This window comes from Vombatus ursinus, unplaced genomic scaffold (genome assembly GCF_900497805.2).
Source record: "Vombatus ursinus unplaced genomic scaffold, bare-nosed wombat genome assembly UNPS02010822.1, whole genome shotgun sequence".
Taxonomy (NCBI): domain Eukaryota; kingdom Metazoa; phylum Chordata; class Mammalia; order Diprotodontia; family Vombatidae; genus Vombatus; species Vombatus ursinus.
In genome coordinates this window covers 1,766,323-1,789,744 of record NW_020950600.1, presented here as the reverse complement: position 1 = coordinate 1,789,744, position 23,422 = coordinate 1,766,323, and the positions used below count along the sequence as shown (strand labels likewise).

Genomic DNA, 23,422 nt, shown 5'->3' with positions numbered 1-23,422 from the left:
CGCGGTTGCCCCACGAGGGAGCCGCGTGGGGGCTGCTGGGCCTCCGCTCTCCTCCGAGTGTGACAGCCTCCGATCAGGAGTCCCGCGCGGACAATCCCCTGGTGCTCCCTCTCCTCGGGGGGTTGGTTCTCAGAAGCCTCTTTCTTCCCTTAGCTCCCACCTTGACACCTGGGCTTCTCCCCCACCCCCGTCCGAGCCCCTCCTTCCTCCCCCTAGCTCAGCACCCCATCTCTTCCCCTCCCCCCAGGTCCCTCAGAATGAGCAGGGACAGCTCCCCAGACGGGAGCCCGGAAGAAGATGAAGGAGAGAAAGGGGGGCCGCGATGTCAGGTGAAGTGCCTGCTCACTGCGGGAGGGGCAGGGCGGGGCTGCGGGTCAGAGGTCGATGGGACCCCTCAGAGCCACGCAGGGTCAAACAGGGAAGAAGGAAAGACGGACGTGGGTGGGACATTCCCCGTTAAAGGAAAGGAATGGGAGGAATCCTCCCCCACCCCCAGCCCATCCCCCACTGAGGCTTTGGCTCCCGGGTTTTCTCCTGGCCTGGGGGTGCCCTCCAGGACCAACGCCTACGCTCATCCACCCCGCCCCCCACCGGACATCGCTACACGGATGCCCCGCCGAAATCCAAAAAGGAACCTGCTCCGACCCCTCCACACTTTCCAGTCACCCGGTCGCAACCCAACCCTCCTCCTTTTCCCTCTTCCTCAGCTGTCACCCCTCCCCCTCAGGAATCAGGTGCCAAGGTCTGTCCACGCCGGCCCCTCCCCCAACGGCTCTGTCCAGCATCATCCCTTCTCACCCTAGTTAGTGCCCTTCTCCCATCCAGCCTTCCCACAGCGTCTTCCTAAAGCGCAGCTTCCTGTTTAAAGCCCTTGGCAATCAGACTGTTTCCAGACTGATTCCACGTTAGTCCTTGTCGGGCATTCTACATGCCATCCAAGCCAGCCTTATTGCATATTCCTTAGTTTTCCATCTACTACCTCCTTGCACCTGCACATTTCCCATGCCCCAAATGCCTTCCTTCCTCACCCTCACCTCAGCCTTTTAGAACTTTAGGTTCATTTTAGCCACCACCACCCGTAGGAAATCTTTCTGTTTTCCTTCTGATTGTTAGTGTTCTTTGTCTCCTTAAATCATCTTGTATTATTTGTATCTGTTTACATGTTGAATGCCTCAGTAAGACTACAAACACCTTAAGGGCAGGAATATTTTTCATTTTTGTCTTTGTATCCCCAGCATCTAGTGCAATGCCATGCACAAAGTAGATAACAAATATCTGTTGGATTGAATTGTATGCCCAGGACAGTGTCTTACATAGTAAATTGGTGAAATTTGAAATGTCTATGATCATTGGTCCAATCTGAGAAATGGGAAGAGACAAGAGGACAGCATGATCCTTTAGCTAGAAGATAGAATCTCACTAAATGTCCTTAGAATTCAGGTGATACTTGCTGACACCTAGTGTTTTCTCCTCCCTAGGGAGAAGACACTTTCAAGGATATATCCATGTACTTCTCCAAGAAGCAGTGGATGGAGCTGAGAGAATGGGAGAAAGTTCGGCTCAAGAACGTAAAGCAGAACTATGAGGCAATGATTAAAATAGGTAATAGAAGAAGCTGGATAAGTGGACCAAAAGAGAGAATGGTGTTAACCAGCCTTCAAATGCTCAACCCACACCCACCTTTCTCCTCCACTTACTTTCTCAGCTTCCACAATTTATAACATACTTTCCTTCTTTATTCAATGATCTCCTTTAGGCTAGGGCCTGTGTCTTCATGGTTGTTTTTGTTTTTGTTTTTGTTTTTTGCATTGTCTTGATGTTTACCAAGTTCAGTCCATATTTTTGCATCCCTTGCAGTTTCATGAGCTTACTGACACTATCTCCCCACCCTTAATGCTCCCCTGGTGTTTTTCTTATAAATGAAAGTGATTTGGTTTTCTTTCAGGTCTCAGTGCCCGTCGTCCATCTTTCATGTGCCACGGCAGACAAAATAAGAGAGCCAAAGTAGAGGAATCTGGAGACTCGGATGAAGAGTGGATACCTAAGCAGCTAGGTAAGGACAGGACATGGTTGGGCCTATAGGAAGGGGACTGGAAATAAATGAAGAACCTAACTCTTCTCCTCCTCCTGCTCCTGAGAGCCATGAGGTACAGCGCTTCTCCCAAATCCTTTGAACAAATTAAGCATTGATTAAGGGCTGAGCTGTTAGACATAATATTGTTTATGTGATTGTTAGAATTCTAATTTTCACTTGTTAAACTGCAGTTCTTCCAGAAAGCTTTTAAGGTTTGATTTCACAGTTTGTATTGGGCTAAATCTTTAAGAAGAAAATTGATTAAAAAAATAACTTATTAAATGAAACTGATTAAATTAACTTGTGGTTAATTAAAAATTAAAAGCCATAGGTTTCCTTCCCAGTTGTTGGGGGTGGGTAGGGAAGGGAGTCTCCAAGGAAAAGGGGCTAACTTTTTGCTGTTTCAGTGCATTTCTGAGGACCACCTTTTAATTTTTTTTTAGAATTTTTACAACTTTATTAACATGCAAACTGATCCTAAGCATAAAATAAGAGTAATTTAAGATGCATATATATTTATGACGTAAAAATAAGCATTAATGTATTGGATGGGCTTGTTTTTATGTACAAAGTTTCCCAAAACATGGTGTCTTTCTAATATGGAACTGTTATACATGATTGCACATATATATCCTATATCAAATTGTTTATTGTTTTAGGGAGAGGGGAGGGGAAGGAGGGAGGGAGAAAAATTTGGAACTCAAAATTTTGTAGAGGGCAGCTAGATGGCACAGTGGATTGAGCACCAGCCCTGGAGTCAGGAGGATCTGAGTTCAAATTCAGCCTCAGACACACAACACTTACTAGCTGTGCGACCCTGAGCAAGTCACTTAACCACATTGCCTAGTCAAAAAGAAAAAAAAACTGTAAAAATGAATGCTAAAAATTGTCTTTACATGTAATTGGAAAAATACTATTAAAATGATGTCTTTGATAACATCACAATTCATAATTCTTTTTTAAACTACTTATCTTTTTTTTCTCACAATAATCTCTCCTACTTCCTCCCTTCTCTTTCTCCTCTCATATCACCAAGCAAATTTTAAAAACTCCAAAACACAAACCCCTCAATAGGTACATGCATATCCTGGCAAAACAAATTCCTACATTGATTGTCTCCAAAAATGTATATCTCTCTTGGTGTTTTAAGTTCATCACCTCTATGGAGGAGATAAGTGGCATGTTTCATCTTCATTCATTTGGACTCATCATTTCATTGATCAGAATTTTAAAATATTTCAAAATTGTTTTCTCTATAATGTTATCATTGTATGGATTGTTCTCCTCTTCTCTCTACCAGTTCATAGAGGTCTTTCCATACTTCTCTAAAACTGTCCATTTTGTCATTTCTTATGGCACTATAGTATTCTATTACATTCATATCTCACAATTTGTTTAGCTATCCCTAATAGGAGCCTTAGTTTCCAATTCTTGGTTACCATGAAAAGAGCTGCTGTAAATGTTGTTATATAGGGAGGACCACCTTTTTTAGTCTTCAATCTGTTCTTGCTTCCCTTTGTTTAGGATTTCTATAGGGTTTTTATCTATAGTTTTCTGCTTTACTCCCAAACTTTCTCACATATCCCTGACACAACAGACATCACATGGGAAGAAGAAATGCTAGATTATTTGGAGCAAATTTTTAGCTTTTACTTGTGAGGAACAGCAGAATGTGTTTAATCTGTAACAGCTCCGCACTCTTTGCCTCCATTGGTCCAGGAAGCTTTATAAAAGCAAAGAGCTGGTTTTCCTAGATAACAAAGAATGATCTAAGCTATCTAGAGGCAAAGAAATAGAGTAAATCATTATTACCCAAACTTTCCTGGAGCCAGGGAACACTTACCCCACCTTCTAAGAGGCAATGACATAATGGAAAGTGTATGAGACTTGGAGTCTGAAGAGACCTGAGTTCAAAATCTACCTGTTCCATTTATTAGATGTGTGACCACAGGCAAATAACTTCACTGTCTCTGAGTTTGTCTTCTTTCTAATATGGAGAGAATCACATCTGTTCTAATGACCTCCTAAGTTTGTTAGGAGGATCAAATGAGATGTTGTATGTAAAGCACTTTCCAAACTTTAAAATTCCATACTAAGGTCAGTTACTATTAATCGCCACTGGTAGAAACTTGTCGAGAGATAGTGTGGCTGGATCCCAGAATACTGGGCAAGACACCCTGCTGAAATCTCATGGCAGAACTTGAATTAGAATTCCACAGGACAGGCAGTCAGGGACATATGGTGATATGCATTCTTGTAGGAAATAACCACATTGATGGAAACCACAAATTCATTGGAATATTGGCGTAAAAACCTGTCCAGAATGAATTCTTGGGGAGAATGGAGCAGATAAGACCTAATGAAGTTAATGTATTCTTTCGGTTAAATATAATAAAAAAATTATTCATTGATGCCAGAGAAGAAAGTATAAATGCGGTCATATCTGTAAACATTAATACTACAAGAATCCAGTTTGCAGACTACACTTTGAGAACCAGTGGACTAAATTTTCTTCAAGGATATCTGTTAGCCATGTAGCTTTATTTTTCTCAGAGACCTCATGAATCTTTCTAGGGTTTGATAATGGCTACAAATCAAAAGTTTCTTTTATTTCTCGTTTCCTTTTTAGTGAAAACCTTCCGGTTCCCATCAAGAGTAAAACAGAAGACACATCTAAGGGTGAGTTTCTCCCAGAATCGTGTGGTAGGGACATCTCTCTGAGGAAAAGTTGAATTAACATAAAAGTAAAAGGAGCAGTTGTGCAAGGTACTCTGGGTTTGAGAGACCCACAAATACTTTCTTTCTTATGTAAGGGGCAGGGGTGGGATTTGGTCACAGAAAGTGAGTTATGTTAATGTGTTAACAAGGAGTTAAACCTTGTTTGCCTTTTATGAAGTGTAACTTTCTCTCACACTGCATTTCTGTGTTCCTGTCTGTTTGGAGATGTCTGGAAACAGTCTGTCTACTCCCTGCTGGGGACATTTCAACTGTATTTCATGCTCTTAAGCTGAAGAACTCTTGAACTCTGTTGGATGGTGGGATATCTCTTACTGGGCCAATAATTCTACTTCAAAGCGCCATGATTGGGAGGGCTAGAGGGGAGGAGGCAGAAGACAGAAGAAGAGACAAATCCCCTCTCTACCTCCTGAGAGTCGCTGGGATCTTCTGCTGCTGGCTCCAACTGTTAGACTACCGAGTTAACAACTCAGCCTTTTTAAGGTCTATTGGGGCAACCAAATTTTCAGCCCAGCAAATGTTATTGCCCCTTCCCACTCCATTATAGAGAGATATTCCCACTGTGTAAAAGGATAATAGGGTATTACCACCTTTTTTTTAACACATTAACACCTGATCATCTGTGGCTAGTCAACCAAGCTGGGGGTAGGGGTCAGGAGAGAGAACAAATACCTCCTTATATTCATGTAAAAATTAAGTATAATTGTCATTATAGACAAATATATGTATTTTATATATATATATATATACATATATATATCAAATATAATAAACAGTGTCGTTTGCAGGAATAATCCCAAAATCTGAAATAGTCCTTTGGTAGAGAAGAGTGAGACAGAAAGGAAGTGTGACTCCCTCTCTTTCAGGCTCTGAATTTAGACAAGGGTGCCTGTACACAGTTAAGTAATTTTTCTGAGGGGACAAACTGAAAGCAAGGTAGATTTAGATGGATATCAGTAAATATAAACACTTGAGAAAATTTTGACAAAACCAAAACACAACAGGAACCCAAAACATAAGCTTGGGTGGATTCAAAACAAGACCTGGGTGAGGGGACCCAAACAAAGACTATTGGGGATGGATTTAGGAATTGGGGGAACCCAAAATTCCTTATAGCCTTCTCTGGCATTCCTAGAGAGTTATTGAGGTCAGGGAAACATTCTGGGTTCGAACAATGTCTAGTTAAGTAAAGTTAGGTCCAAACAATATTAATAAATGATAAATAATAATCCACAATTCCCTCTTTTAGGCTTAAAGCCCACATTCTCATATTAGCAAAAGCATAATTACAGATGCAGAAAGTTGGGTTATGATTTCAAAGGGAGTTGATTAAAAATAACCTTGACTCAGTGGCATCTTTCTCACTATCTATCTCATCAAGAGCTTGATAGAATTCTTTTAAGCTGGAGTAGGGGCCAGGTTGGTGACAAACTTTTCCCAATATCTCATAATCAGAGGGATCAATTTGAATAAGTCTCAGGGGGTATAAGTCAGGGAACTTAAACTTACACTAGGAAACAAGTGTACTATGGCCATGAGTAAAACAAAAAAAAAATCATAATACCATGTTTCCTTCAATGTCATAAAAGCTGAACAAGCTTAGCTTAGGAAAGATATAATTTCATATATCTCTTAAGGGAATAGACCTTGTTAAACAGACTCTATAGGTAAACTAAGTCAGGTTGCAGATTAAACTATATTTAGAAGGTTCACAATGGATTGATTAAGAGGGGAGATTTATTACCATTTGACTAGGATAGCTAACAAACAACTAAATAACTTTATGAACTCAAACTTCCCTTTGTCAAACAGTTAACGTTATTATTTTATAAGTCAAGTTTTGGTAAGATGAGGTTAATAAAAACAGAAAACAGGCTTTCAGTTGACAAAAGTTGTAGGAGGAATGGCCCTGATCCCTGAACAATAAATAAAAGGAATGTGGGCATACCTTTCTTGCAGGCAAATATAAACCCATGAAACCAAATAGTCAAAATAATACAATAATGATTATCAATAACATAAAGTCTCCCTGTTCCTGGTAACCTACTTCCAATGTCCATGTAATCAGCACATTTCATTGTGAGTCCCAACCATCACATGTAGTTGTCTGAATCTTGGAAATATCTTCCCTTGAAAATTCTGGAATAGGCCTTGTTCACAAGGCAGCTCTGGCAGGGGCTCCTCCTAGTAGATCCACTTCTCTAGTTTGAAGTCACTTGCAGAGAATCCCTATTTAATGTTACTAAAATCTGCCAGTAGCAAAGACTTAATACAATTTAGTACAACCTTCTAAATTTGATTTTCCAGTAACTAGTTCACGTGGTGAAAACTAGCTCAAATCTTATGGAGCTAATTCTATTTACAGCAGAGCTATAAGAAGAACATCAAATTAAGAACTCATAATTCACCTTAAAGTTAAAAGAATTTTAGTTTTTACATACTACTTGCTCTTTCTACCTTTACATGAAACCCATGCCTGATATGGACACTGCTATCTTCAGGCTGAAAGAAGAATCTTAAAAAAATCCATTAGGTCCTGACTTGTAAAATGCGTCCTTCTGTCTCAATACTAGCAGAAACTTCAAAATAGGAAAAAACATGATTTTAAAATTTCTTTACAGTTATTAATGAAATTTTATATGTAAAAATCTTTAATCCAATTTTGAAAATGTATTACTAAAACATCCTCATGGCCTAGGTATCCCATTAGAAACATTTGGATGTGTGTGTGTGTGTGTGTGTGTGTGTGTGTGTGTGTGTGTGTGTGTGTGTGTGCGCATCTTAGTTCTTAGAGACAACAGTCTCATCTTGTTGTTTTTTCAAACTGAAATTTACTGCCCCAATAAATTTTAAAACTTTTACATCTTTATTCTATTCCCCCTTTTTGAGGCTATATATTATCCTCATATCATCCTGAAAGAATGAGATATTTATCTTATTCATGAATATATATTCCTTCAAGGACACAGACTGACCTTATATAAGCATAACAGAGGGAAAACTTCCTTAGCTTTGTTTGATTCCAGATAAGAGTCTTAGTTAACAGCCAGTCATGCATGCAAAGTTCCACATTATTCACAGGATATCATAGCCAAGCTCAGAATTAACCAGGTGGGAAAATTTCTTGTTCAGAAAGGAAATAGCACAATGGGGAAACTGAGTCAAGAGACTCCTACCTTTGCCTATGCAAGATCATCCTCTCAACCTTTCCAGGCACAAACATCCATTCTCAGACTGCATTCCCTTTGAGCAGTACAAGATCTTTCCCTTGAATGACGGACTATTGACTTAATGACAGTTTAGAGAGTCATACCTGAAATCAAAACTCAGAACAATATCAAATTATAGTCCCAAGACATTTTCCCTACAATAGAAAATTTCACTAATCATAGCTTAGGGCTCGGTTATCATTTTGGTCATGTTGCAATAACAAAGAACAATAAACACATATAAGGTGTTATCTTATTTATCCTTTCTAGTTTAAATCTGTACTGAAGCAAAAATCATTAGGAATTAAGAATAGTCACATTCTGGAATTTCACACATGTAGTAAATACATGATAGTTCATTCAAAACCCAGAAGAATACTAGCCCCCAGATTAACAGATGTCTATATTGCCTATTAACTCTAAAGGCAATATAAAATCTTTGAATCTAAGATCTGTTGTTATAAGTTGACTCAAAGATATAACTTCAATACATCCTGTTTATTAACATTAACATTACTAATTTTCATGAGCAATGGTCAAATAATCTATCAGATAAAATTCACTCTTTACTACAAGCAAACTTGTAACTCTTTAGAACTTTGGAACCTGTTGTTAGCAGCTTCTCTCACAGGTTAATGAGATCTTATGACCAAATAGAAAGTCCTGAGGAACCTCACAGATAAGCCCAACTTAAGAGGTCTGTAACACTTTTTTTTCCTCCAAATAGTAAGTTATTATCCATTTCAAAGCAAAATAGATCCAATTAAATATTTAACAGTTTTAAACTTTGTGACTACATTATTTAACAGTTAATTCAAACATCATATAGACTAAAAAAATGAAGTTAATTTTCTAATGATACAAATGTATCACCCTCTAGGTATATCTTTTTAAATTAACAGTATTTCTTATACAATGGTTTCCCAAAAATCATAGTATAAGAAATATTAAAAGCCTAAAAATAACATAAACAATATTATGTATTTTAAAACACAACACAAAATCCTTCTGGTCAGCCAAATAACATCAATTCAGTTGAATGCATTTCTGTGAGGCAATTAGGGTTAAGTGACTTGCCCAAGGTCACACAGCTAGTAAGTGTTGAGTGTCTGGTCTGAGACCGGATTTGAACTCAGGTCCCCTTTACTCCAGGGCCGGCACTCTATCCACTGCACCACCTAGCTGCCCCCTGAATGCATTTCTGAACCCTCTTATATAGAAAATCATTATCAATTTGGCATTCTGTACCAATCATATTTAAAGCCAGTATGGAGTAATTACATGTGACAAAAATAATAATAAGCTAACACTTAAGTAGTGCTTTACATATCCACTCACTGTGTCAAGCATTTTACAATGGATCTCATTTGATCCTCACAAGAACCAAGACAAACAGAGGTGAAGTGACTTACTCAGGGTCACACAGATAATAAGTGTCTGAGATGGGATTTGAATTCAGGTTTTCTTGATCCATGCAGTTTTCAAGTATATTACTTTAATGCCAAATATTAAGTATATTTTCCTCTAAATTTTGATTTATCACAATTGTCCTAATAGGAGAACACATCTCACTGTAAATAAGACCACATTATGACTTAGTCTCAGGACAACCTTCAACCAGATCCAGTCTGGATTTACAATCACAAATGATAACCTTTAAAATCTCAATTTTCCCAAGGGCCATTAGCTTAAATTACAGAAAGTTCTTACTTTACTTAAATTTACATTATGCAAATTTAACTTTAGGGGAAGAATTCTGAAAGAAATCCATATTTCCAAAAAAACACCTATATTAACTTTATAGTATTGTGCTCTTTCTCTCTCTCTCCCTCTCTCTCTCTCTCCTCTTGCCCCCTTGGGCTCTGCCTTCTACAGCCTCCCACCCTCCCACCAAAAAAACAAACAAATCAAAAAAACCCTCTTCTAGTGAAAGCCAAATAGACAAGCAGGGTGCTGCTGGATCTGGAGCTTCGCTTGAGGCTTCTTATTGCTACAAGAGGAGACCTTTGCCTGGTCTGCCCACAGCCCACATGTCCAGCCCCTATGAATATATCTTCCATTCAATTGCTTTAACTGCGTGTCTGTCCCTTGCTCTTGCTTGTCCACTGTCCTCTCTTGTCTATGTCAGTATCCGGCCCCCACATGTCTACCCCTATGTGTTTTTTCTTTTGGTTCTGGCCACGTCTCCCATGTGGCTGGCCCTGGCCCTGACCCTGGCGGTGTTCCTCCTTCTGCTCTCACTTCTCTGCCCCTGGCCTCCACATGTCCTTGAACCATCTAATGGCCCCTTCCCTTTAATGGCCATGGGTGCCCAGCTCCCTTCCTCGCTTCTTTCCTCCTTTCCTTCCCCATGTCCACAAGCAAATTTGCATTACATAAAAACTGTTTTACATAGAGGTCTACAGAATGGTCCGCTTATGTAAATTAAGAATTGTCTGCATAGAGCCAGTGCTTTCAGTTAGCTCGCTTTCAAAGATTCATGGTAGCAGTCTCACTTTCTCTCTTATTCTAGCCAATGAGACTCTAAGAATTGAGACATGCCCTTCTAATGGTCCTTCAAAGACAGAATTTTAGTATGCTATAGTCAGATAATTCTATACTACAAATTTATTTCTATAGTTTCTACTTGGTAAATGTTATAACTTGATAGAATAGTGTCTATCTAAGATTGCTAAAAAGCTTTTTCCCAAAAATTTCTTATCTTCTTATCTTTAAAAAATAAACTTCTCAAACCTCTTTCCAAAATTCCAAACTCTTTACTTCATGTTACCCTGTATTCGTACTGTCAGTGCAAATGGATTCTACCTTCCTTTAACATTCCCCCATTCTCCTCTTCTCTACTTGCTTAAACCTCCTCTCATGATCTTTCTTTCTTCTCTTCTTCCAGTGGACTTTGAATAAAGTCCTTCCAAACTGAATCTTTCCTTTTATATTCTGATTCCATACTTCACTATAGTCTCACTACTTTTCTTAAGTCCATCTCATCTTATTTTAACAATCATATTCTGGTGTAATATTCCACTGAATCTCTCCTATACAAATTCCTTTCTTTCTTTTTTTTTTTTTTTTTTTTTTTGGTGAGGCGATCAGGGTTAAGTGACTTGCCCAACGTCACACAGTAAGTGTTAAATGTCTGAGGCTGAATTTGAACTCAGGTCCTCCTGACTCCAAGGCCAGAGCTCTATTCACTGCACCACCTAGCTGCCCCTTACAAATTTCTTTATACAATACTAATTAATTGCTAAACTTTTACTTCTCAAGTTGCATAGTCCATTTCAATTTGAGTGACTTAGCTACTAGTTTACCTAAACAATCAAATTCTGTTGAACCATTTCAGACTATCTTCAATTCTGTTTATTCTCTAGTAGATGAAATCATCTTCACTAGAACAGTACATCTATTACCCTTCAGGAAGGGGAGAGAGGTATGTGCTGTTTGCATTAAATCTTTAACCTAGCTGCAAACCTCCTAAAATCCACTAAGATATTTCAACAGTTACAAAAACCTTTAAACCATAATATGGAAATTTCTAGTAAAGACATTACATTTCAGTTACAAATTTTAGTTTCTAATTAGTTTGTAACACCATAAATTTCTGCAAACCAGGAAAAAAGATTTCCTTTCTTTACTTCTGCAATCTCCAATCTGGCCAGGGTTGCAAAGACAAAGAGAAAGAAGGAATCTTACAATTTTCCTCCTTATTCCCCACTGAAAATCTAATAAAAAAAAAAGTCAGTGGAAATAAATCCCTGCTCAATATTATAGGGAGAACTGTTTCAGGTATGAAACTTCATTAGTCTTCCTGACTCTTATAAGTTCCCTTTCTGTGCTTTCTTACCACGGTCTTTATGGGTAACTTAAGTGTTCCCTTTCAGTGTTCTCTAAGGTAAACAAGTCTTTATTTGAACAAGAGAACTTCTGAGGTAGAAGTCCCATCAAAATATACCTCACTGCCTGCTAAATACAAGTTTCCCTCACTAACATAGGGTTATCCTAAATGAATGAGTGTAGAACTAATGCCCATGTTCACCAGGATAACTGGGTAGCTACCAGTCACAGACCAAATATCTCAATAGAGTTGAGGAGAAGGACAGGAAGAGAAAGAAAAAGAGACGGGGGGGGGGGGGGGAAGCTCTACCAAAGAACCTTCAGCTTAATTTTAACCATTTTTTAGCAACTGCTTACCAAGCCCTTGAGTGATCAAATCAAAGAGATTACTCATTTGGCAGATCAGGGCAGCCTGGGGATTTAAGGGAACCTAAAATCCATTGTAGCTATCTCTAGCATTCTTGGAGAGTTACTGAGGTCAGGGAGAGGTTTTGGGTCCAAACAATCTCTAGTTACATAAAGTTGGATTTAAACAGTATTCCCAAACAAACAGTTCCCAAACAATATAATAAAGCATTGTCTACACTGTTGCACATTTGTAGTATAGTTTGAGATCTGGTACTGCAAGGCCACCTTTCCATTTTTTTTTTTCACTTATTTTCTTGATAGTTTTACCCTTTTGTTCATCTAGATGAATTTTCTTACTATTTTTTTCTAGATCTATAAAGTAATTCTTTGGTAGTTGGATCAGTACAGCACTGAATAAGTAAATTAATTTAGGTGCTATTATAATTTTTAATCTCACTACCTTGGCCTTCCTATAAGCAGTGAATATTTCTCCAATTATTTAGATATGTATTTATTTATGTGAAGAGGTGTTTTAAAATTATTTTTTTATTTTTTGTAATGGTGTTCATATAGTTCTTGTGTGTTTCTTGGCAGGTAGGTTCCCAAGTATTTTATACTGTCCACAGTTACTTTAAATGAAATTTCTCTTTTTAGCTCATCCTACTGGGTTCTCCATCCTATGGGCAGGCTTATGGGTTGGTAATATGTAGAAATATTGATAATTTGTATGGATTTACTTTATATCTGCAGTTTTGCTGAAGTTGTTCATTTTAATTTTTTTAGTTAACTCTTTAGGATTCTCTAAGTATACTATCATATTATCTGTAGAAAGTGATAGTTTTGTTTCCTCCTTGCCTATGTTTTTCCCTTTAATTTCTTTTTCTTCTCTAATTGCTATAGATAACATTTCTAAGTACAATATTGAATAGTAATGGTGTTAATGGATGATCCTAGTTCTTTTGCCTTCTGAAATATCATATTCTAAACCCTTCACTTCTTTATGTTGGTAGTTGATAATCTTGTGTGATTCTGACTGTGACTCCATAGTACTTGAATTCTTTCTTTCTGGCTGCTTGCAATATTTTCTCCTTGACCTAGGAGCTCTGAATTTTGGCTATAATATTTCTGGGAGTTTTGATTTTGGGGTTTCTTATAGGAGGTGACTGGTGGATTCTTTCAATTTCTATTTTGCCCTCTTGGTAATTTTCCTTCATAATTTTTTAACATATGATGTCCAGACTCTTTTTTTTGTTTATGGCTTTCCAGTAGTTCAATGATTCTAAAACTCTCTCTTCTCAATCTATTTTTCCTGGTCAATTGTCTTTCCTGGGAGATATTTCCTATTTTATCCTACTTTTCCACCTATTTGACTTTGTTTTACTGTTTCTTGATGTGTCATGGAGTCATTAGCTTACATTTGAGCGATTCTGATTTTCAAGGAGTTATTTTCTTCAACAAGGTTTTGTACATTTTTAACCAAGCTATTACTTCTTTTCTTGCATACCTTTCATCTCTTTTCCAATTTTTCCCTTTGTTGCTCTTATTTGGTTTTTAAAATCTTTTTTTTTCTTTTAAAAAATATTTTCTTACTTCTAGGAATCCTTGTTGGGTTTGTATCCAGTTTGCATTTTTCTTCGAGACTTTGCTTGTAGATATTTTCAAGTCATTGTCTTCTGTGTCTTGAGCTTCCCATCACCATAGTAACTCTTTATAATCAGGTTCTTGTTTTGTTTGCTTATCCTTCCAGCCTACTTCTTGACTTTGGGTTTTAAGTTAATATTTGTCTCTGCTCACTAATGGGGACAGGCAGGGAATGGATCTGGCCTGAGCTGTCCTTTTATGTTCATCTGCTGTTTTCACAGCTTTGGCTGGGGTCTTGTAACTTTTTGGTGCCTCCAAAATGGTGTGATCCAGGGAGAAGTCTGTTCATTGTCCTTCTGGTCCGTGGTCTACAAGTTTCTAACTTGTTTGGGTCTGTTGGCTTGGTTGTGGTTGAATTTCAGTAGGCTGCTGCTGGACTCAATCACTGTTAGCCTGCTAGGAAATTAGCAAATTCAGAGAGACTGAACTACTAGCTCCCTTTCAATCTTAGTCTCCTGCCCTAGTTTTTCCATTTCAGGCTTATGGGCAAGACTAAAGGCTAGAACTGAGTCATTGTTCTTTTGAGCTCAGAGACACACAGCTATGTTTCTGGAAATTGTTCTTTGCTCAGTATTCAGCCAGGACACCCCACCCCCAACCTTGCTCACTAATGACCATTCCTCTCCACCCTAGATCTATGAGCTGGAGCTGGGTAATGGGTGATAAAGCTATCAGATAGCACCTGTTCCCACAATGAATGGGTTCCTAGGGATAACTTTCTGCCCTAGTGTTCTGTCTTGGCCTCCTTTCTATGCCTGGATGCTGAAATGTTCCTGTCCCCTCTACTGCTAAGGCTATGCTCCTGGCCATTCCCCACCCCAATGTCTATAAACCTCTCAGTCTTTCTAAGCTGTCCTGGGCTGGAAAAATTATTCTATGACTTTTCTTAGCTTTCCCAATTAGAATTTGGCCTTCATTGTTTTCTAGGAGTCAATATGGTGGAGAGAAAGCATATTTTCCTAGCTCATCTAGCACTTCCCTTCCTAGATCTAGGGTGGAGACTTATCCTCTCCAAGCTAAACATTCACATTCAACAAAAGCAAGGCAAAATGACTACCAGAAGAATTAATGTCAACAGATTAGAGCTATTCTCTGAGTGGGAACAGTTTGTTGCTAACTCAGAGGGAGAGTTGAACCAACACGGTTAGCAGCAGTGGAACAGAAAAGGAGTGGGCAGCTTTCAGAGATGTTGTAGACAGCGTTGCATCAGTCACCGCATCAATCAATGCTGAAGCCATTGACCGTTTATGATGGCTTGCTTGCCCAGGTTTTGGATAATTGATGATGCTCTCGAGCAGTCACCGATGGAGTGAAACAAGGCTGTGTGCTTGCTCCCATGCTTATTATCATGATGCTTCCAGCCATGCTGTCAAATGCCTTCAATGAGGATGAATAGGGCATCAAAGTCAGCTGCCTCACTGATGGTAAATTCTTCAATTTGAAAAGGCTACAAGCCAAGACCAAAGCGGAGGGAGTATTGGTGCAAGATTTTCTGTTCACAGATGATTGTGCACTCAATGCAGCCTCTGAAGCTGAGATGCAACAAAGTATGGATTGATTCTCTGCTGCTTGTGCTAATTTTGGCCTAACAATTAACACCAAGAAAACACAGGTTCTCCATCAGCCAGCACCACACCATCCATATGTAGAGTCATTGGTTACAGCAAATGGAGAAGTTTTGAATGCTGTGGATAAGTTCACTTACCTTGGCAGTGTACTTTCCAGGGATGTACACATCGATAATGAGGTTGATGCATGCATTGCCAGAGCTAGCTCAGTGTTTGGGAGGCTCTGAAGGAAAGTATGGGAGAGAAGAAGTATTAGACTGACTACCAGACTGAAGGTCTACAGAGCCATTGCGCTGACCTCATTGTTGTATGCCTGTGAAACCTGGCCCGTGTACTAGTGCCATGCCAGGAAACTGAATTGCTTCCATTTGAATTGTCTTAGGAAGATTCTGAAGACCACCTGGTAGAATAAGATACCAGATGTTGAGGTCCTTTCTCCAACTAAACTGCCAAGCATTCAAACTCTACTGCAGAGAGCACAACTCCAATGGGCTGGCCATGTGAATACCAAATGTATGCTTGCCAAAAAGACTATTTTATGGAGAACTCATACAGGGCAAGTGCTCACATGGTGGTCAGAAGAAGCAATACAAGCATATTCTTAAGGTCTCTCTTAAGAACTTTGGCATTGATTGTGTGACATGGGAGACACTGGCACAGAACCACCTCGCATGGTGTGCCCTCATCAGAGAAGGTGCTCTATGAGCAAAGCAGAATTGAAGTAGCTCAAAAGAAATGCGAGACGTGCAAATTTAGTGAATCCACACCAAATGTTCACATGGATTATTTGTGCCTGACCTGTGGCAGAGCATTCTGAGCTTGTATTGGTTTGATCAGCCACAGTCAGATACACTATAACTTGACTCTAGCATAGTGATGCCATTTTGGTCCTCTTTGAGAATGAAGGAAAACAATCAAAGATGTTTGGAATCTTTTACCTGATCCAGAGACCTAATTCCCTTCTGTTATTAATATCTTTCCTATCAATTTATCTGCTTATGCTCAAAGTCTTTAACAACAACAACAACAACCTTCTCAGTACCCTTGACTGCCTTTCATCTCTGATTGGAAGGCTGGAGGGTAGAGCAATAGACTCCTCCCAAAACCTTCCTTTATAGAAGGCTTTAGAACTTTCCAGCTAAATGTCATTTTCCATCAGCTGCTCTGCTTTGGTTTCTACTTTAGCTTCCTTTTGTGTATTGTTTTCTCCCATTAGATTGTAAGCCCCCTGAGGACAAGGACTGTCTTTCTTTTTCTTATTTGTATCCCCAATACTCAGCACAGCGCCTGGCACATAGTAGATGTTTAATAAATGTTTATTCAGTATACTTAGCAATTTAGAGATGATTGGTAAATTTGAAGAGAGTAGTTTTGGTTGAATGATGAGGTTGGAACCCAGACTGTAGAAAGTTAGAAAGAGAGTAAAATGAAAGGAAACAGAGGCATTGATTACAGAAGACCTTTTCAAGGAGTTTAGCCATAAAAGGGAAAAGAGATATGGGATTATAGTGACTGAGGAAGAATGGGGTGACAGATGCACATTTATAGGCAGCAGGGAAATGGCCAGTAGACCAGGAGAGATTAAAGATAAGAATGGAGATGATAGAGGGGACAGTCTACTGTAGAAGATGAAATGGAATGAAATCAAAGAGCCACTTCTTCATGTGAGACAGGGGCAAAGGTGATAGTAGCAGAAAATGCAGACTCAAGTTGTGGAGGGTTTGGAACATGGCCACTGTGTGGATTTATTTTGCTTAACCATGTTTTTTTTTTATTATTACAAAGGTGTTTTTTAAAATATTTTTAATTAGGAAGAGTTGAGGTAGCAAAGGTAATGTCAGAAAAAAGAGTGAAAAGAAAAAATGATATTGAAAAATTTAAATAAGTATTCAGAGGAGTATAGTAGGTAATTCAGAAGGAAACATAATCAGGATAGTTTTGAAAGTAATGTGTTGAATTTATTATATATTTTAAAATTTCGAGTCCAGTTTCTCTCCCTAGTTCTAGTTCTGCCTCCCCAAATATCTATTAAAAAATTTCAAACCAACTGTCCCAGAGACATCTCAAGTTCAACAGGTCCAAAATTAGAAGAACATCTTGCATTGAATTTGCATCAGCTCATCTTTCTCTCCAAACCCAGCCCTCTACCAAAAATTCTCTATTTCTATCAAAGACACTGACATCCTTCCAGTCTCCCAGGTGCATAATTTTTATGTCACCCTTCGTTCCTTACTCTCCCTCTCTCTTCCCCTACATATCCAAGCAGTTGCCAGATCTTGCTATTTCTATCTCTGTAACATCTCTTACAACTGACTCTTTCTCTCTACTCAAACAGCCATTACCTTAGTTCTGACCTGCATCACCTCTCTCTCTTGGATTGTTGCAATGGCTTCCCAGTTGGTATTCTTGTCTCTTTCACTCCATCCTCATATGTCTACCAAAGTGACTTTCCTTAGGTGTAGATGTGACCATTTACTTTACTCAATAAACTCCAATGGAACTTTGGGATCTCTTTCTTATTGCTTCTATGATAAAGTATAAATTCCTCTCTGTTTCTGTAAGCATTTATTATCCCTGCCTCTCATTGCCTTCTCAATTCCAACTGAACAATGTACAGAGACAAAACCCTCATAACAAATATACATAGTACAGCAAAATAAATTCCCACATTGGCCATGTCCAAACATGTATTTATCATTCTGTAGGTTGGAGCTACTAAGAAAAGAGGTGCTGGGATATAGATCTGGTAGTAGTATAACAGTCAAAAGGTAGGAACAGTATAGTAACTTTCTGGGGATATTTACAAATTATTTTCCAGAATGACCGGACCAATTCACAGTTCCAGCAAATGTGCATTAGTGTACCTGTTTTCCTATATTCCTTCTAATCTTTGTCATTTTCCTCTTTTATCATCTTTGCCAATCTGATAGGCATACAGTGGAACCTCAGAGTTGTATTATATACTTTTTTTTAAAAGCAAGCAGTATCAGGGCAGCTAGATGGCACAGTGGATAGAGCACTGGCCCTGGAGTCAAGAGGACCCAAGTTCAAATCTGGCCTCAGACACATAACACTCACTTAGCTGTGTGACTCTGGGCAAGTCACTTAACTACAATTGCCTCACACACACACACACACACACACACACACACACACACACAAAAAGCAAGCAGTATAGAATAGAGATTAATGGTTTCATGTATAATCTTTTTTGTGTGTTCTGCTCTATGTATAGAAATGCTCCTAGGTTTTGTTTTGTTGTTTTTAAGTTCAGAACAAAAAAAAAAGAGCGGTTGAAAGGAAAAGCTAAACTTCTTTCCCACTTCAAGCCTGGAACATGTCAATCCTCGGAGCAAAGGCTCTGAGGGAGCATAACTGGAGTGATTTCTAGGCCAAGGCTTTCTGCTCTTCCTGAAAGGGCACAGGAGTACCTCAGTTAAGAACTGTAACTGAGGGAGCCAACATGGTGGAGTAAAAAGGTAGTCGCTCTCACTCTCTCCTATCAACTTCTGAAAACCCAGAAGACATCACCTCAGAAAAAACCCTGGAACAGCAGAACCAGAAGAAAGACGGGGAGCAGCAGTGCAGTAGGCCAGGTAGCTTGAAGGATTAACAGGAAAGGCCCCTCTTACCCTGGGGGAAGGGGAGCAGTACTGAACAGGAGGCATCCCAGCCAGCTAGTGGAAAGACCCACTTTAGCACACCAGGAGGAGATCCTGGTGCCTCAGCATTCTACAGCAAAGGGATCTCCCTGTGCCTCAGCAAAAATAAGGGAAGCAGCACTACAAAGGGCCCCAGGCAGATAAACACCCTGCAGCATTGTCTGAAAGGAGCTGAAGAAAGCAACCTAGAGGTGCCTGAAAGTTCCAGCCTTACTGATTCCAGCCCAACACCAGGTAAGCTGTCAGAACCGTAAGGTCTCCAACTGCCAACCAGGAGGAGATCCTGAAGCCCAGGTGGTAGAGCAGGCAAACACCAACACCTGGATCTCTGAGTGCCTCAATGAGGGCGAGGGAACCGGTGGGAACCAGCTCAGAAAACCATCAGGTGCCTCGGCATTCTACAGCAAAGGAGTCTCCCAGTGCCTCAGCAGAACTAAGGGAGGCAGCACTGCAAGGGGCCCCAGTCAGATAAACACCCTGTAGCACCCATCTAAAAGGAGCTGAAGAAAGCTGAAGGAAAGGAAAAGCAGGCAACCTAGAATTGCCCAAAAGTTCCAGCCTTGCTGATACCCTCCCAACACCAGGTAAGCTGCCAGAACCCTACAACCTCCAATTGCCAACATAAGAGGCCCCAGCTCCCAAAGCCAGTGACCAAGACCTAGGCTCCCAACACAAGAAGCTTGGGTCAGTGCCCTCTGCTCCCCAGCAGGAGAGCTCAATCTCTTTAGAGGCCAGGGAATAAAGAAACACCAGGAGTAAAAAGAAATGTACCATGGATTCATATTATGAGAAGAGTGAAAATCAAGACAGAAATTCTGAAGAGGACAACATTGTCAAAAACCCCACATCTGCAACATCAAAAGGGAATATGAACTGGTCTGAAGCCCAAAAAGCCTTCTTAGAAGAGCTCAAGAAGGATTTTAAAAGTCAAATGAGAGAGGTAGAAGAGTCCTTAAAAAATACAGTTGACCAATTGGAAAAAAAGTACACTGAAGAAAACAAGTCCCTAAAAAACACAATTGGCCAACTGGAAAAAAAATACACTGAAGAAAACAAATCCCTTAAAAATACAGTTGGCCAATTGGAGAAGGAAGTACAAAAACTAACAGAAGAAAACAATCTGTTAAAAATTAGAATTGGACAAATGGAAACTAATGACTCTATGAGAGAGCAAGAATCAGTCAAACTGAAATAAAAAATGAAAAAATAGATGAAAATGTAAAATACCTCATGGGTAAAACAACTGATCTGGAAAATCGATCCAGGAGACACAATTTAAAAATTATAGGTCTACCTGAAAATTATGATGAAAAAAAGAGCCTGGACAGTATCTTTCAGGAAATCATAAAGGAAAACTGTCTAGTCCTAGAACCAGAAGGTAAAATAACCATAGAAAGAATCCACTGCTCACCGCCTGAAAGAGATCCCAAATTGAAAATGCCAAGGAATATAATAGCCAAATTCCAAAATTACCAGATCAAGGAGAAAATACTGCTAGCAGCCAGAGAGAAACAATTTAAATATCATGGAACCACCATCAAGATTACACAGGACCTTGCAGCTTCTACATTAAAAGACCCTAGGGGTGTAGAACATGATATTTCATAAGGCAAAGGAGCTTGGATTGAAGCCAAGGATCAACTACCCAGTGAAAATGAGCATGATCTTTCAGTGAAGGAGATGGATATTCAACAAAATAGGGGACTTCCAAACCTTCCTGATAAAAAGACCAGAGCTCAACAAAAAATTTGATCTTCAAGTACAAGATTCAAGACAGATATAAAAAGGTAAATGGGACAGAAAGATACAATATGTTGTTAATAAGGGCAAACTGTTTACATCCCTACAAGGGAAGATGACACTTGCAACTCTTGAGAACTGTATTGTTATTACACCATGTTGAAGGAGTGTAGATAAAGGGGGTGGATATAAGTTGACTTTGATGTAATGATAAAAGAAAAAATCTAATCAGGTGGGTTAAATGGATCCAAGTAAGTGGATTAGTCTGATCTAAGGAAATGTACTAAGAAAGGAGGAGGCAGACAAGGGCAAATTACATTACAAGAAAAAAAACCTATTACAGTAAAGGGAAAGAAGGGAGGGGGATGAGCATTGTTTGAACCTTATTCTCATCAGATTTGGCTCAAGAAGGGAATAACATAATCAGTTAGGTATAGAAATCTAACTTGCCCTATAGGCAGTAGGAGGGAAAAGGGGAAAGAAAAAGGAGGGGGGGGAACAGAAGGGAGGGAAGAAGCAGTAAGGGTAAAGGGGAAGAAAAGGGAAAGAGCTAATAGAAGGGAGGAGGGATTGAAGGAGGTGGTGGTCAAAAGCAAAACACTAGTGAGGGGGGGAAAGGAGAAAGGAGAAAGAAAAGCATAAATGGGGAAAAAGGATGAAGAAAAAGACACAAATACTAATCATAACTGTGAATGTCAATGGGATGAACTCTCCCATAAAACAGAAGCAGATAGCAGAATGGATTAAAAACCTAATCCTACAACATGTTGTTTACAGGAAACACATTTGAAAAAGAGTGACACATACAGGGTAAAGGTAAAAGGCTGGAGCAGAATATATTATGCTTTAACTGAAGTAAAAAAAAAAAAAAAACAGGGGTAGCAATCCTGATCTCAGACAAAGCAAAAGCAAAAATAGATCTTATCAAAAGAGGTAAGGAAGAAAACTACATCCTGCTAAAAGCACCATAGACAATGAAGTAATGTCATTATTAAACATATACGTACCAAATGGCATAGCATCCAAATTCTTAGAGGAGAAGTTCAGGAAGTTACAGGAAGAAATAGACAGCAAAACTATACTAGTAGGGGACCTCAACCACCCCCTCTCTGAACTAGATAAATCTAACCGCAAAATAAACAAGAAAGAAGTTAAGGAGGTGAACAGAACATTAGAAAAGTTAAGTATGATAGACCTCTGGAGAAAACTGAATGGGGATAGAAAGGAATATACGTTTTTCTCGGTGGTCCATGGCACATACACAAAAATTGACCATGTACTAGGGTATAAAAACCTCACAATCCAATGCAGAAAGGCAGAAATATTAAATGCATCCTTTTCAGATCATGATGCAATAAAAATTATATGTAATAAAGGGCCATAGAAAGATAGACTAAAAAAAATTAGAAACTAAATAATCTAATCCTGAAAAATGATTGGGTCAAACAACAAATCATAGAAACAATCAATAATTTCATTCAAGAGAATGACAATAATGAGACAACATACCAAAACTTATGGGATGCAGCAAAAGCAGTTCTTAGGGGAAGTTTTATATCTCTAAATGCTTACATAAATAAAATAGAAAAAGAGGAGATCAATGAATTGGGCATACAACTAAAAAAGCTAGAAAAAGAACAAATTAAAAATCCTCCATTAAACACCAAATTAGAAATATTGAAAACCAAAGGAAAAATTAATAAAATTGAAATTAAGAAAACTATTGAACTAATAAATAAAACTAGGAGCTGGTTTTATGAAAAAACCAATGAAATAGATAAACCTTTGGTTAATTTAATTAAAAAAAAGAAGGAAGAAAACCAAATTACTAGTATCAAGAATGAAAAGGGTGAAGCTACCACCAAGGAAGAGGAAATTAAAACAATAATTAGGAATTATTTTGCCCAACTATATGCCAACAAATTTGACAATCTTAGTGAAATGGATACATATTTACAAAAATATAAATTGCCCAGATTAACAGAAGAGGAAGTAAAATACTTAAATAACCCCATCTCAGAAAAAGAAATTGAACAAGCCATTGATGACCTCCCTAGTTAAAAATCTCCAGGGCCAGATGGATTTACATGCGAATTCTTCAAACAATTAAAGAACAATTAATTCCAATACTATATAGACTATTTGGGAAAATAGGGGAAGAAGGAGTCTTACCAAATTCTTTTTATGATACAAATATGGTGCTGATACCTAAACCAGGAAGAGTCAAAACAGAGAAAGAAAATTACAGACCAATTTCTCTAATGAATATAGATACAAAAATTTTAAACAAAATATTAGCAAATAGATTACAGCAACTTATCACAAGAGCAATACACTATGACCAGGTAAGATTTATACCAGGAATGCAGAGCTGGTTCAATATTAGGAAAACCACCAGCATAATTGAGCATATCAACACCAAAACTAACAGAAACCACATGATCATCTCAATAGATGCAGAAAAAGCTTTTGACAAAATACAACACCCATTCCTATTAAAAACACTAGAAAGCATAGGTATAAATGGAGTCTTCCTTAAAATAATAAATAGTATCTATCTAAAACCTTCAGCAAGCATAATATGTAATGGGGACAAGCTAGAAGCATTTCCAATAA

The 23,422-nt window shown here is 38.7% G+C and overlaps 1 protein-coding gene across 1 annotated transcript in view; it reads left to right on the top strand.

The window, feature by feature from the left end:
* The first annotated feature begins 231 nt into the window (after positions 1-231).
* Positions 232-23,422, top strand: part of LOC114038142 (histone-lysine N-methyltransferase PRDM9-like) — a 32,481-nt gene continuing 9,290 nt past the window's right edge. The window contains 4 exon segments of the mRNA XM_027855304.1: positions 232-329; positions 1,479-1,602; positions 1,946-2,053; positions 4,704-4,753. Of these exon segments, the coding sequence (XP_027711105.1) occupies positions 258-329; positions 1,479-1,602; positions 1,946-2,053; positions 4,704-4,753 (354 nt within the window). The 5' untranslated portion in view covers positions 232-257.